Genomic DNA, 16048 nt, shown 5'->3' on the forward strand with positions numbered 1-16048 from the left:
CTCTCTCCCTCTCCTCCACTCTCTCTAAAAAAAAAAAAAAAAATCAATGGATGCCCTAGCAGCTAGGGGCTAGCTGATTTGACTCAGTGGATAGAGTGTCAGCTTGAAGACTGAAGGGATCCCAAGTTCGATTCCAATGAAGGGCACATGCTCAGGTTGCTGGCTCCATCCCCAGTGGGGGGCATGCAGGAGGCAGCCGATCAATGATTCTCTCTCGTCATTGATGTTTCTATCTCTCTTTCCCTCTCCCTTCCTCTCTGCAATCGATAAAAATATATTTTAAAAAATTAATGGAAAAATATCCTTGGGTGAGGATTAAAAACATAAATAAATAAATAAGTAAAAATTAAGATACCTTCGCCCGAGAGATATTATAGCCTCATTTATTTGTTAAATTTAGCATAAAATATAAAAATAAAACTTTTACTTCTTAACTATCTAGACCACCATCCACCCCCACCTAAAAAAATAAATAAAACAACCAACACAGGGGAAGGAATAACCCAAAACTGTGAGAGGCTGGAACAGTCCTCGAGGGAGTGGAGGCTCTTTCATATGCTCTAATAGTTTAAAGGGACAGGAAGGGGAAGCACGACAGCACATGAGACCTCCACCCCCTCTATGCCATCCTCCGGAGACTCAGCATCCACCGGAGTCCCTGCATCATCATGGTTTCACACCAGGGAGCTGCGTCGTTTGTGCTGTTGAGGGGAAATGGGACCAGCACAGGGAAATAATTTTTGTGGAAAAAATAACTGTAAGATGAAACAAATAAATAAATGTGGGTGAGGGTAGTTTTCCCTTTAATGACAGCAAGGTGACTTCAATACCATGGTTTAGGGAGAGGAAATGTTGGTCAACCCAAACCCACAAGATGTCAGCCCCCATCTCTTAGCAGGAAAGCGAAGCTATGAGGGATGATCACACTAGAACCTGAGACTTGCTCGTGAACTGCACAGCCAGAATCAGTTTCTTGACCCCTGTGAGCGCAGTTTCTCCACCTGTAAAATAGGGACAGTGATACCTTCCTGTAGGTATAGAACATTTAACAATGTGGCAGGTAGAGGGTTGAGCCTGTGCCCAGCACACACGTGCTCAATGAACGGAAGCAGCTCGCTGACAGTTCACGGGCTATGAGGGGATACAGTACACGATGCAGAGGGTGTCTGACATGGAGCTGAGCTCGAAGCGAGCCTTCACTAAAGGGCAGTCCTCACTGTTGCTGTTATCATGACCTTGGACATCTGCCGGAGGCTAAAACCAACAGTAGTTAGCATTAATGCAAAAAGACCCATTGGAAGGCCAATGCACTTTGATACTCAGCAAGGCTGAAAATCAGCATAATATTGCCCTGCTGTGGCCTCAATGGCTGAAGGCAGTTTCCTAACCTGATAATCCTTTTACTGTTTACCAAACTTTGTTGATATGCCTGTTTGCATTGCTAAGGACAAATGTGCATTCAAGTAAACAAAAAGCAGACCGGCCAGAAGTGAGCTTCTCCTCTAGAGAGAGGTTTCCACCTGGCCTTCCCATGTCTTCTAAACTCATATTTCTCATCTAGTGTTTTCATTTGTGCACGGCCCCTTCTTCAGATCCTCAACACTCACTGCAAAAGGTTGCGGCAGACATCACTGGCTGCTTAAGACAACCAGCACCAGGAGGAAAGGCAGGCACCCTCCAACACAGCCCTCACCTGAACCTGTCTTTCCCAACACTGAGCAGCTAGCCTTTGTGGGTCAGGAAAACCTACTTACAAAAGCCCAGGCTCTAAAGTTCAAACTCAGCAAAAATGAAGACCTGGTCGACCAGCCACACACAGATGCACAGGCCACAACCATACTCATGCGCAGGCTTGCATACGTACATGTACACAAACTCATTCCTAGAAAGAACTTCGAAATGTGTTTGTTCCTTTGTAGTTCTCCTTGGTACCCAATATCAAACAAGAAACTATAACAAAAAGTGAAATAAGTACACATCTGTTTTCTTTATTCAGGGGGAGTAGGAGCTAAAGAATGGGGGGTGGGGATCTGCAGAGCAGGGTTGCACGTGGCCAGTTGTGACCCACAGTGGAAATATCAATAGAGAGGGTCTGCATCTCAAGCAACTTTTAATTAACGAGAAGGGGAGGGAAACTCTTGGAGTTCATCACATGTAGTAAACATAGGAAAGGTACGATGTGAAATGTTGGCTCTGGTTGTCCTATGGATTTTTGGGCAGGTAACGAATAAGAACATGGCACAATGCCAGCACCGAGGACCTGGCTCCAGGTGAGGGAGACACAGCACGGACAATGCCCTCCTCCCGCACAGTGCGCTGGAGAGTACCAACAATGACATCCCATCACTAACCCGCTATTGGGAGAAAGGACACCCACGCAGCTTTGGCACTTTTCTCATAGAGTTGTCACGGGCATTATTTACTGAGTGCATGGAAGGTGCTTAGAACAGTACCCACCACATGGTAGGTGCTGTGTAAGCACTGGCTGGTATTAGACTCATGGAGCTGAGCACAGCACATGGTAGGTGCTGTGTGGTACTGGTATTAGACACATGGAGGTGGACACAGCACATAATAGGTGCTGTGTGATGACTGGTATTAGCACATGTCCACCTCCACTGAAGCACTTAGATGACTGCTGTGAGTCAGAGCACCTCATGCCAGAGGGTATAGCCAGAGGGTGTGAAGTTGGGCTCGGTCAGAGAGAGAGGCTGGTTTTCTGCAGGTGACCTACTGCCCGGAACCACACAACAAGGGAAAGAATCCTCGCCTGTGCAGTGAGGTCACAAGTGGCTTCGGTCTGGATCCCTCTCAAGTTGCTCCCATGGCCCCTCTTAGTCATTGCAAACATCCCAGTGTATTTCTGCTCCTGGAGTTAACCAGATGTTAGAAGGGGGTTAGCTGCTCAGGTGGCCACTCTGACTATCTAACTACAGACCTCTCCGATCATTAGGAATGCTGATGAGAGAGGAAGAGATGAGTTGGAAATAATTATAAAAAATTATAATCCAGTCCAGCTGGTGTGATTCAGTGGTTGAGAATTGACCTATGAACCAGGAGGTCACGGTTCAATTCCAGGTCAGGGCACATGCCTGGGTTGCGGGTTGGATCCCTCATCAATGGTGTTTCTGTCTCTCTCTTCCTCTCCCTTCCTCTCTGAAATCAATAAAAACATATTTTAAAAAGTTACAGCCCTGACCAGTTTGGCTCAGTGGATAGAGCGTCAGCCTGCGGACTGAAGGGTCCCAAGTTCGATTCCAGTCAAGGGCATGTACCTTGGTTGTGGGCACATCCCCAGTAGGGGTTGTGAATGAGGCAGCTGATCAATGTTTCTCTCTCATCAATGTTTCTAACTCTCTATCCCTCTCCCTTCCTCTCTGTAAAAAATCAATAAAACATGTGAAAAAATTACAATCCATCTGGTGACAGCTAATGTGATGTTAAGAATATGACAGGCTCAATGCAAGACAAAAAAAGAGAGTGAGAAATTCTCATTCCAAACAAAGTTCTGGCTGAACCAATCCTGTTTCATTTTTTCTGCATGAGCATGAAACACACACACACACACACACACACACACACACACACACACACTAGCCACTGTGAATTTTTAAGGCTCTCCATAAAAGAAGACATCATTGAGATACATGCCTTACCTGGAGTGGCTGAAGCCACTTAGTTATATGTGCTGGGCTTCTGAGATTCCTGACCGCACCACCAAATAGCCAATAAATTATTCCACACTGGAAACAAGGACATCACAGGCCACTGTGAGCAAAAGCCAACGACTGAGTGACAGCTAGCCCCCTGGTCAAACGCCATGCCCACCCCTTCACCCCTGTCAGACTCCAGTTCCTCTCCGCAGACGTAGCTCACAGTTCACTCGAGAGGGAGGCCTCTCCAACACCACAGAGAGTCAGCCCTCCGTCCCGGGCAGCCCTGTTCACCCCATCAAATGACTGTCTTGAACGTTCATTCTGCCTGTGTGCTCAGGGTCCGGCTCTCGAGGCCTGGGATGAAAAACAGGCAACCAAGCAACAGGAAGGCGACCAAGCTGGCTGTGTAGGACCCCCGCGCCGCTCCCCCTGCTGTGGGGCCTGGGACAAATGGCACAGAAGCCCTCATTCCCCATCGACAATGGAGTGAATGATGAGCACCCCAACTAGTGAGCGCCCACGCCTTCCAGGCACTGAGCTCCATTCACATGAGGTCATTGGTTCTCATGACAACTCAGAGAAGAAAGCATCACCCTGCTTGTCAGATGAGGACCCCAAGGTTCAGGAGAGGCAAGTGACCTGGCAGGCCTGTGTCGGAGGAAATGGCAGGGCTGGGGTTCAACCCCAACCTGCCTGGCATCTAACAGCATTTCATGAAGCTGCTGCAAGGATTCGGTGAGAGTCAGCAGCCAAGACTTCATCTGGTCTTTTGTAAACCCGGGGAAAGTATTGCTGATGGAGGGAGAAGGAGGGGGTCCCCTGCCTGGGCCTCTAAGCTTTAGATGGGGACTAGATAGAGCGACGACCCATGATAGCAGGGAAAGCTGGGTGAGAGCTGGGGTGCAGGCTGATCCCACCTCAGTCTACTAAGTGAGCCACTCCCTGGAGAGTGCTGGGAAGGGCTCAGGCCACATCTCAAGGGTCACAGCCCCAGCACGCACCCAGGCCTGACATGGAGCATATCACAGGTGTCACCAGCTCCCATCTGAACACAGCCTACTGGTGGGCACTGGCAGTGCCGTCTTCATGGGAGAGAAACTAAGGCCACTCAGCCCACTCAGCATGACCTCAGATGTAGAGGGAACACGCCAGACCTGGGACTAAACCTCAGAGACTGGACGTGCGCCAGGTCATTGGTCTCCCTGCTGCCACGGACCAGTGGTCTGTCGTGTGGGCCAGGAAGCCACCAGCACCGGGCTGTGGCAGGCCAGGCCCCTCCCACACAACAATAAATGCAGGTCTCCCAAAAAGCCTTTGTGAGCATCTGGGCGCTTTCATTCCAAGAGCCAAGGGGATACACTGAGGCACGCAGGCGCTGTTTGAGACAGTGGTGACCCCAGACAGGACAGTGCTATGGACTGAACTGTATCCCCCCAAATGCATATGCTGAAGCCTTAATCCCCAGTGCAGTGGTATTAGGATATGGACCCTTTGGGAACTCATTAGGCTTAGATGAGGTCATGAGGGCGGCGCCCTCACCATGGAATCGGTGTTCCTAGAAGAGATATCTGAGAGCTATTTCTCTCGCGCACTCCCTCCCAGCCTCCCTCCCTCTTTCTCTCTCTCTCCCACCATCAACCCTCTTGTGAGGACGCAAGGAGGAGGCAGCCATCTGCAGGAAGAGGGTCCTACCCAGGGACTGGACCTGCTGGCTCTGATCTTGGATTTCCAGCCTACAGAATGGCGAGAAGATAAATTTGTATTATTTAAGCCACTGATCTATAGTATTTTATCATCGCAGTCCAGGCAAACTAAGATTGATAGTAAGGTGACTCAAGTAAGGAAGGGACCAGTCGTGGGAGGAAGCTAAGCTAAGTGAGGATGACAGGCTTCCCTGGCACCTCTCTCGTTCCTGCCCCTCACTGTGAGCTGTTTGCCGAGCCAACCTGGCGGGCCAGCACTTGGCTGTGTGAGCACAACAGTGTTTGTCCAAAGCGCTCAGGGACACCCGAGTCTGTGGGTAGCAGACATGGAGGGAAAAGAAGGCCCAGCCTGTGGGCACGGATGATGAGATGAACTGATGCTGACGCCCCTGCTCAGGTAAACAGCCAGCTCAGGGGAAGGTAAAAGGAAGCAGGCAGAGGCCACCAGCGGTTCTGGGCTGGCAGGGAGATGTGGGGACGCCCTGCCTACCCCAGAGCTCCCAGGCACTGCTCCCAGCACCCTGCATCTGTCCCTCCAGCGCCAGGAAGGGGTTTTAAGCAGCACAGTGATCAGAGAAGCATTTTAAAATATCTATTTCTCTAAATCTACTCAGATTTTTGTCCAGGATATTCAAGAGAACAACTTCTTAAAAAGCTTTTGATTGAGAAATATTTCAAACTTGAGGGACATTCCGCCCAATTGCTTGGACCGTAGGCTGCCTCCCCCCATTCAGTCAGACATTCCCTGCAGGACTCAATGCACCAGGCTCAATGCCGGACCCTGGAGATTCCAAGAGGGCCCCGCCCACAATTCAGGGACACCCGTGGAGGTTTCCCAGGTCACACTCCACCAGACCTGGCTGAAGAGAAGGCAGGTGGAGAGGCGATATGGACCCTGAGTGTAGACCAGGGTCCTCCATTGTTTCTGAAAGGGGGGTCCATCTGGTGCATCTCAGCTGAATTTCTTCTCTCTGGAGCCACAGCCGATGCATCCAGAAGGGAAGAGACCCTGACTGGCTCAAGTCCCAGGGAGGCCGGTCTCTCCGGAAGGACCTCCTGGTGGGTGCCGTCACCCCAGTGGGCACTCATTAATTTCTTTGATTTTAGTTCCTACATATTTTTGACGACTACACTGCAGAACAGAAGTAACTGCCAGCTTGGACTCACCACTGATCCACAGGCCTTCCTGTCTGGTCATTCTGGCATCCTACTCTAGTTTAATTCCTGCTGTGGGAACATCAGACTGAGGCGTGGATGCAGAGACTAATTCTGAGGCCCAGGGGCGTCCACGGAGGGAAAGATATATGCAGGGCCACATGAATGACCCTCTTCTGGGGACTTGGGGCACCGTGAGGGGCCACAGCAGGCATGCCCTTCAAGCCACTCATTCACCATCTTTGGTGAGCTGGGACACACAAAGCAAGCCAATGGCACAGTGCCATTTTATACCCTTTTGGTCAGCAAAATGCAGAAGTCTAAGACTTCCCGGTGCTGGGCGTATCCACACAAAGGAATACAATACAGCAGTCAAAAGTGAACAAACTTCCATTGTGTATCATTCTCAAAATGGAAAAACTACAGAGACAGAGAACAGATTAGAGGTTGCCAAAAAACAGGATGGCGGGGGTTGGAGGCAACTGCAAATGGGTAGCACTGTGCATGTCTGGGATGATGAAACAGTCCTCTATCCTTTTTGTTGTTAATCCTCCCCCAAGGATATTTTTCCATTGATTTGTAGAGAGTGGAAGGGAGGGGGGGGGAGATAGAGAGAGAAACATCATCGATGTGAGAAAGACACATCGACTAGTTGCCTCCCACACATGCCCAGGGATCGAGCCTGCAACCAAGGCATGTGCCCTCCTTGACCTGAATCGAACCCATGACCCTTCAGTCTGGGGGCTGATGCGCTAACCACTGAACAACCGGCTAAGGCCAGTTCCCTATCTTGATTGTGATGGTGGCTGCTCGAATCTGTGTATGGAACCAAACTGCACAGAACAACAACAACAACACACACACACACACACACACACACACACACACACACACTCGAGTGTGTGGAAAGCTATGGATCTGAACAAGATCTGGCACAGCGATCACACTGCGGCAGTGCTGACTTCCTGGTTTCATACTGCATTACACGACGTATGGCGTCACCACCGATGGAACCCGGGTGAAGAGTTCTTATGACTCTAGGTGCTACTTTTGTAGTTTCCTGTGAGCATTACTAGTCCAAAAAAAAAAGATTTTAAGAGATAAATATGAATGCAGTGGCATGCAACCATATGGATCCATCAGTGATGATAGTTAAGTGAAGAAAAGAAAATCACAAGTGATTGATATGGTTTTTATAAAACTAAACAAATACAAATATTTGATTGACTCAATGCAATAAAACCCAACAAAAGGAAAAGCAAAGAAAACACAAATACAGGATTGAACGCAATGAGTAAAGAAGAGGGTGGGGGATGGGTTATAAGCTGTACATTTTACAAAAATCTGTTCCCATGAATAGACTGATAGCTGCAGGAATCCCTTGTCATTCAAAACCAAGTGTCAGTTCGTGGGGGCGGTGCCCAGTCCCTCTCACTGTTACTGCGGTGGCCATGTCCGCTGTGGAGAGCACTTCTCCTATGACAGGGCTTCGACTGACACAATTCTTTGTTTTCTCTGCCTGGAAACAGGACAGGCCCAATGTCAAGGTTTCCTTATGGTTTGCTGAACTTATGGATTAACAGTTATATAAAAAACATATGTACTTTTATAACAAAAGTGCAACATAGTCAGAGCACTTTTTAAATGAACATTAACCCCATCATCCTACAGACGTAAATGTTTTTATTCTTCCCTCTGTGACTGTCTGGCCGCTGACCATATAGAAGTGCTTCAGGATGATGTTCTTACACAATAGAAGGTCAGCTGTGTCTGCCTGTGGCCAGGCTCCCGACAGATTCCCTCGGTCCTCGAGCTGCCTTAGCAGGTTTGCCCCAGGCGCTGCCCAGCCCCGCAGTCCTGCCTGCAGCCTGTGCACTGGCCTCTGGCCAGCCGGAACGCCTGGCTCCAATCCAGGGTCAGTCTTGATAAAGACTGCGGAGTGGAAGGTTGAGGACACAGGAAGAGCAATATTCTTTACTTTCCTGTCTAACCTAGATCATCTCAGGCTTTGCTCATTTACCGAGTAAACCCCGCCCCCTCACTGCCCTCTCTCACTGGCTGAACACAACAGCCACAACATGAGCGTGCTCCCTTCTCCTCCAGCGAGAAGTGGGACAGCGCAAACCATTGTTGCTGCTTTGCCTTAAAATTTCAGAGGCAGGGCATTTCCTTAGAACAGTGATTCTCAACCTTCCTAATGCCACGACCCATTAATACAGTTCCTCATGTTGTGGTGACCCCCAATTTCATTGTTACAAATTGAACATAATTAAAACATAGTGATTAATCACAAAAACAATATGTAATTATATATGTGTTTTTTGATGGTCTTAGGCGACCCCTGTGAAAGGGTCGTTTGACCCGCAAAGGGGTCGCGACCCACAGGTTGAGAACCGATGCCTTAGACGGTGGGGGGCCCCTGACCCATTGTTAAAATTACTCCTCATCTTCCTTGTACATGCATTGTATATGCACTGTGTGGGGTGTGCATGTGTGCACATGTGTGTACACATGTGTGTAACCTGCCCACGGCAGCAGGATGAGAGCTGACTTTCCGTGGATGGTTCTCAAGTTTCCACATGGGTTAAAGCTCTCTCCCCAACTGCACTTTGCTTTCCCCTCCTGTAGGTTTTTACAATGTTTCTCTCAAGAATTATTAATTCTATCAAACAGCACACTGTCAAGACTTATTAGTCTTATCGTGGCTCCAACCCAGTGCATCTTGTATTGATTATTTCCTAAAATATCTCCAGGCTCTAGTATTAACCATCGCATGGCACTGGCTCCAGCTCCGGCTCCCACTGGAAAGCTAGTTACCACCAAATAATAAAAAAACAGCTGGAGAAGATCTTTGCAGGCCTTTTCGAAGGGCCCATGTGTCCTCTGTCCCCCTGATGCTCACAACAACCCTCCACGGAGGCTAAGCAGGACAGGAGGCACCGACCCCATGTAACAGATGGAAATGTCTACACTCAGAGAGGTCACAAGACTTGTCCAACCAGTCACCCAGTAAGTGGCACAACAAGGGCCCGAAACCAGATCTTCAGATTCCTCACGAATGTCTTGCCCGGCCCCCCGCCCCCTTTACTGCCCCTCGTGGTGTGGTTAAGCTGGAGGAAACCTGGACTCTGGGGACCAACCTTTGTCACCGGTGCATCCCTACTTCATACTCCATTGAGCACCTGACATCAACACGTTCCTGTGACCAGGTGATCTTCCTGAACGTCACCCTACCCCGCATGGTGGCAGCAAGCCCTTCCTCCCCTTACAGCACCCCTCAGCTACTGCCAACTTAAACCTCCATGAGTAAGCAAATCCCGCAAAACCTCCAACCGGTCATAGTTTTCTTCACATTTCGTTCTCTCCATTTCTACTGTTGATGGAGGAGTATGACCTTGTCATTAGTGGTATCCATTTGGGTCACGTTACCCACCAGTTTGAAATAAATTGCAATCATATTTGCTAAAGCTTCAACCCCGAATTGAGCCTTCTTGGGGCATATAAATTGTTTCTGACGCTTACTTTCCTTCTCCGGTCTCTGCACGAGATGGCGATCTTTGCTATTAGAGCCGATGGGTAATGCCAACAGGAGTTTGCCAATGATCCTCTGATGTTGACTTAAGCACGCCTTCAGTTTGGTCCCCTTCCAGAGTCAAGCAGAAGTTCCAGAACTAAGACTAGGCTTAATTTGATTGACTGCCCTGCTGGCATTTATTTTTAACATCTTCCCCACAAATAAATCCTCTCCGTTCTTTAATAATTTCTGATCTGTTCATTGTTATTAATTAAGGAATGTCTAATATGGACAAGGGGGCTATCATTTGGCCACATAATAAATTGTCTGTACGGATAATGATCAATCAATAAATGATGTGTATTTTAGCATACACTTCCACAGTATTTCTGTGTCAATAGCTGCCTTCATTTAGACTTGATATATTCAAACCATGCTCAATGCCCATATCAGAATGTTAGTTTGTAGTGATTTTAAGTGGTGATGGTTCCATAAGTGCATGGGGAATATACTTAGGCTCAGAGTGTATCCTAAATTACACCCCACACTATTTACATTTCTGCTTATTAAATTCAGTCTCAAACAAAAGGCAGGTTGTTTTCCCTAAAACAGCCCCCATTTCTTTGTAGAGCCCTTGATGATCTAGACCTTTATGGCATAATAGTCTGTCACAGATCAAATTCTACAAAAATGCATATTTTTAGTTTTATAAGTCCCAGAGGGGCTCTAAAAGGCAGATATATTCTTCTTCCACTAACGTCAGCTTGATACAGCACTGCAGAGTCTATCATCTGACCTGTCATTCCTCTGATGGTAAAAGACCCTCGCTGCCCCTGGCAACCCACCAGCAGCCCCTGGTAGGTGCCAGCCAAGGAGACTGGGCAGATTCCTGATCTTAGCTTTCTCATATCAGTCCCCAAACAGACATATTTGCTTCTTTTGCCTTCGATTTTTTAAAAAATATATTTTATTAATTTTTTACGGAGAGGAAGGGAGAGGGATAGAGAGTTAGAAACATCGATGAGAGAGAAACATCGATCAGCTGCCTCCTGAACACTCCCCACTGGGGATGTGCCCGCAACCAAGGTACATGCCCTTGACCCCCTTGACCAGAATCAAACCCGGGACCCTTGAGTCCGCAGGCCGATGCTCTATCCACTGAGCCAAACGGGTTAGGGCTGCCTTCGATTTTTTATTTTAGTTATGTCTTCTCAGTTTTATTAAGTACAAGCCCTTTGCTATAGTTAGCCCCAAATTATTTTAGAAAGAGAAGGCATCAGACTAGAATGTGCAAATAAAATAAATAAATGGGTTTATGGACTCACTGATCCTGGTTGAAAGAGACCCTTGCTTCTGGGCTAACGAGTTCTGAACCTCCCTCCAGAGCAGAGCCCCAGCTGGACCCTTCCTGCATCTCCCACCATCAGCTGACAGCCTCTCCACTGGCATTCCTGCTTCCTCTGCATCAAACATCAGACACTATGGTGGTGTTAATATTATTAATAACTAGAGGCCCGGTACACAAAATTCTTGCACTTAGTGGTGGGGGAGGTCCCTCAGCCTGGCCTGCGCCCTCTCACAATCCAGGAGCCCTTGGGGGATGTCTCGTGGGGAGTGGGAGTAAGCCATCAATCAGACATCCTAGTGCTGCCACAGAGACAGGGGAGGCTCCTGCCACCACCACTGTGCTCGCCAGCCATGAGCCTGGCTTCTGGCTGAGCGGCACTCCCCCTGTGGGAGTGCACTGACCACCAGCAGGCAGCTCCTGCGTTGAACCTCTGCCCCCTGGTGGTCAGTGCATGTCATAGTGACCAGTTGTACTGCCATTCAGTCGATGTGCATATTAGCCTTTTATTATATAGGATATCATTGAGATAAAATTGACATAGAGTGCAGTGCACAGAGCTTAAGTGCATGAGTTCTGGTCAACAGAACTGGCAACAATAGTGCCAATTAAAATTACAGAATGTCCCCATCACCTCCAGAAAGTGTCCTCAGGTCCCTTTTCAGAGCATCCCACCGCCACAGGAAACCACTGCTCTCTTTTATTACCATCTCCAGCCTTGTCGGTTCCTGACTTACGGGGAATTGTAAGGATGTGCTCTTTTCTGTCTGCGTTCTTTCATGCAAATAAGTCATCCTGCTTTTTGGCAGTTCCTTCTTTTTTAGGACTGAGCCGTTTGCCACCTATGACTATCCCACAGTTTGTCCAATCTCTTCCTGATAAATATTTGGGTTGTTTCCAGTTTGGACTTATTATGAATAAAGCTGATATAAACATTCATGGACCAGTCTTTTTGTGGACATATTTCCCCAGGCATGCAATTGCTGGGCTAAAGGGCAGGTTTCTGCCCAATGGTTTTTCAAAATGGTTGCACCATTTCCTCTCCAATCAACAACCCATGAGAGTTTAGCTTCTCCATCCTCATCAGGATTGCCAGTCTTTCCCATTTTCAGCTATTTTGAAGGGAGTGAGATGTCATCTCATTATGATTTAAGTATGGTTATTTTTATTGATTTGAGAGAGAGAAGAAGAGGGAGAGAGAAAAGTATCAATGTGAGTGAGAAACATTGACAAGTTGCCTCCTATAGGCACCTCAACCAGTGATCAAACCTGAAACCTGGGTGTGTGCCCTGACTGGGAATAGAACACATGACCTTTTGATCCACGCACAGGACAACGCTCAACCAACTGAGCCACACTGACTAGGGCTCATTATGGTTTAAACTAGAGGCCCAGTGCGCAAAATTCTTGCACTGGTAGGGTCCCTAGCAGCTGCCAGCTGCCGGCCGGGTACTCCTTCCCTCCCCCCAGTTGGCTACCCCCTGGTCCAACTCCCAGAAGAACTCTGGTCAAGGGGACAATTTGCATACTATGCTTTTATTATATAGGATATGCATTTCTGAGAAGACTAAAGATGTTGGCCACATTTTTATGTGTGTTGCCATTTCTATAGTTTTATAGAGTGTCTGTTCAAGTCTTTTCCCATTTTTTTTAAATGGTATTGTCTTTTTATCATTAAGCTCTGGGAATTATTTATATATTCTGGGTACAAATTTGGGCATAAATTTTTGTGGCATAATCCACATTGCAAATATTTTTTCCTACTTTGGGGAATGCCTTTTTTTTTCACTTAACAATCGATGTCTTTTGATGAACAAGTTTTCTATGTTGATAAAGACCAAGTTATCAGTTCTTTTGTTTACGTTTAGCTCTTTGGGTATCTGAAGAAGCCGCTCCCTATCCTAAAGTTAAAAAGATGGTCTCCTTTGTCTTCCTACAAAGTTCATAATTCTAGAATTTATGTGAGGGTGTATCACACATCTCAACTTATTTATGTGTGTAGTGTGAGGTAGGGATCAAGGTTAACTTTTCCCGTGTTTATCTAGTTGTTCAGACACCGTTTATTGAAAAGACTTTTCCCATGGAATTGCCTTGACAACCTTGTCAAAAAAATCCACTGATCGTGTGCCAGCGGGTTCATTTCAGGACTCTCCAGCTGTCCCATTCATCTATTTGTCTGTCCTGTGCCAATACCACATAATCTGAGTGTCATATAATAAGTCTTGAAATCAAGGGGTGAGAATCCTCTCAGTGTGTCCTTTTTCATAATTGCTTTAATGACTCTAGGGTATTTTTTTTTAATTAGGCTTTTTGAATCAACTTATAAGTTTTGATGAAGGCACTACAACATTTTTAAAATAAGCATTGTGCTCTACTTCCCTCCTTCCCCTCCCCCACCTCTACCCTCTACTGTGAAAACCCTCCAATGACTCCAAAAGCAAGAAAATCCAACCATTTTCCCTGTGGCCACCACGCGGGGCCCTTCGTAGTCTCTGCTCACTCTCTGCTGGGGCCTCAAAGTCGGAGGCCTGGGCAGAGTACTGGGAGGGCTGTCATATAGGCTGTGCTCCTCCCTTCGGCTTCTGCTCTCCTGGGGCCCTGGCGACTCCAGGAAAGCCCCATGCAGGAATGATGCAAGGTGGCAGCCCCATGGCTCTGTCTACGGATATAGTTCTCCTTCCACAATAACAATATTGTAGCGTTCTGACAGTTTAGGATTTTCCAATTCTTGCCTTAAATGTCATGCTTCTTCCTACCAAATTCCTTGCTGCTATGGAAAGTTTTCTGACTATTCCTGCCCTGCAATCACTAACTTATCAATATCAATAGCATGTAATGATGAACCTATATCCTAGTGACATTGCCACATTGACACGTGCACTTCCTCTTCCATTCATGGAAAGTGCATTACTTTACGTTCTTTTTAATGAAAAACAGTGGTTGATTTTGTACACCGTCGTTTTGTTGAGTTTGTTAGTTCTAACATTTTGTGTGTGTGTGTGCAATCTTTAGGGTTTTCTACGTATAAGATCATGCCACCTGTGGACAGAGATGGTTTTACTTCTTTTCCAATTTCCCATGCTTGATTTTCACCCACAGTATTTACAACCACGTGACACACTAAACATGTCTTGTCTGTGAGTTTAGTCTGCCTCCTCCCAGACTAAAATGCCAGCTCCATAAAGACAGGTATTTTTGCCTGCTTTGCTCACTGCTTCTTGAACAACACTTGGCTCATAGTGGGTGTTCAATAAATAATTGTAAAAGGAATGAATCACTTCACCTGGCACATAGGAGGAAATTACCAAAGGTTAACAAATTATTATTGTTAACATACTATTTCATTGCAAGAATAATTGTAACTTAAAATGAGACTGTTTCATTATGCAGAATGGTTTAGAGTGCAGAATTCCAGCTGCAGGGGAGTCCCTGGATGGGTCCCAACTCACTCCCTGGCACTCCCTTTCAAGTAATCCCTGTGGCCATCACAGGTGACAACTAGGTTGAGGTGCCAATCTATACAGAAGAACTTCTGTAAACAGGCTGCTCTGTCCTGTTATCTCTGCTCAAACCCTCCACAGCTTCCCCTGGGGTCAGGCTGGCCAGGCCAGGGTACTGGCCAAGTGGCCAGTGTCCAAGTCCGTGAAGCTCAAGCTGGAACAGGGACTCCCACCAGAGACAGCACACAAGATAGAGCCAGGGGCAGCCCGTCACAGCCCACTAGGAAAGGCCTGGGTCCAGTACAAACAGAAGCCAGAGGGCCAAGGGCAGAGCCAAGACCAGGGTGTCAGAGCCAAGAGCTCAGAGGTCAGGAGCCAGTGCTGGGGTGGGGGAGGGTGCCCTTCAGGGTCTGCAGGACCAGTCAGCTGGGGTTTGTGGGCAGCAGGACAGGCCTGGGAGTAACAGGCTGGGGTGAAAGGCCAGTGGCAGGGTAGACATCCAGAGCCTCTTGGCATCCTCCCTGCTCCTTTCTAGCCCCCCACCCCCACCCCCAGTCCAAGGCTTCAGTGTCACGGCTCCTGGGAAAGACTGCTCCTTCCCGGGTCAATGAGGAACTCAGCCGGCACTCAGCCACTGCCAGGTGCCCTCTCAGATTCTGACCTTAGAATCTTGTTCTATTTTAGATCTCACCGCCCACCCGGTACTTCTCTAAATGCAAAACCAAAAGCCATCCCAAACTGAGACTACCTAAAATCCTGACAGAAATAATAGATAATTGTAGTATAATAAATAAACACTAAAGCCACACATCTTCTGCCAATTCCCCAACATGCTGAGCTGAAATTGGGCTTCCTGAGAAAACAATGGGTAACGTAGGTCAGCAGTTCTCAAAGTTTATGGTCTCTGGACCCCTTTACACTGTTCAAAATTATCAAGGATTCTCTCCTGGCTGGAGTGCCCAGTAGTTAGAGCATCAGCCCATGCACTGAAGGGTGAGGGGTTTGATTCCCAGTTAAGGGCATGTATGTGGGTTGTGGGTTCACTCCCCCCCACCACTCCCACCAGCTTTGGCATATGTGGGAGGCAACAAGTTGATGTTTCTCTCTCTCTCCCTCTCCTTCTCCCTCTCTGCCCCTCTCTCCCCACCTCCCTACCTCCCTCCCTCCCTTCCACTCTATCTGAAAAGCAATGGGGGCGGGGGTGGGGGGTGGGGGTGGGAAATAACCTCTGGTGA

At 47.7% G+C, this 16048-nt stretch overlaps 1 protein-coding gene across 1 annotated transcript in view; it reads right to left on the reverse strand.

The window, feature by feature from the left end:
- Positions 1 to 16048, reverse strand: part of ACOXL (acyl-CoA oxidase like) — a 91030-nt gene that overhangs the window by 69404 nt on the left and 5578 nt on the right. Inside the window, 3 exon segments of the mRNA XM_036306751.1 lie at positions 2771 to 2869; positions 3657 to 3743; positions 7950 to 8033. Coding sequence (XP_036162644.1) covers positions 2771 to 2869; positions 3657 to 3743; positions 7950 to 8033 — 270 coding nt within the window.

This window comes from Myotis myotis, unplaced genomic scaffold, assembly GCF_014108235.1.
Source record: "Myotis myotis isolate mMyoMyo1 unplaced genomic scaffold, mMyoMyo1.p scaffold_m19_p_43, whole genome shotgun sequence".
NCBI classification, from domain to species: domain Eukaryota; kingdom Metazoa; phylum Chordata; class Mammalia; order Chiroptera; family Vespertilionidae; genus Myotis; species Myotis myotis.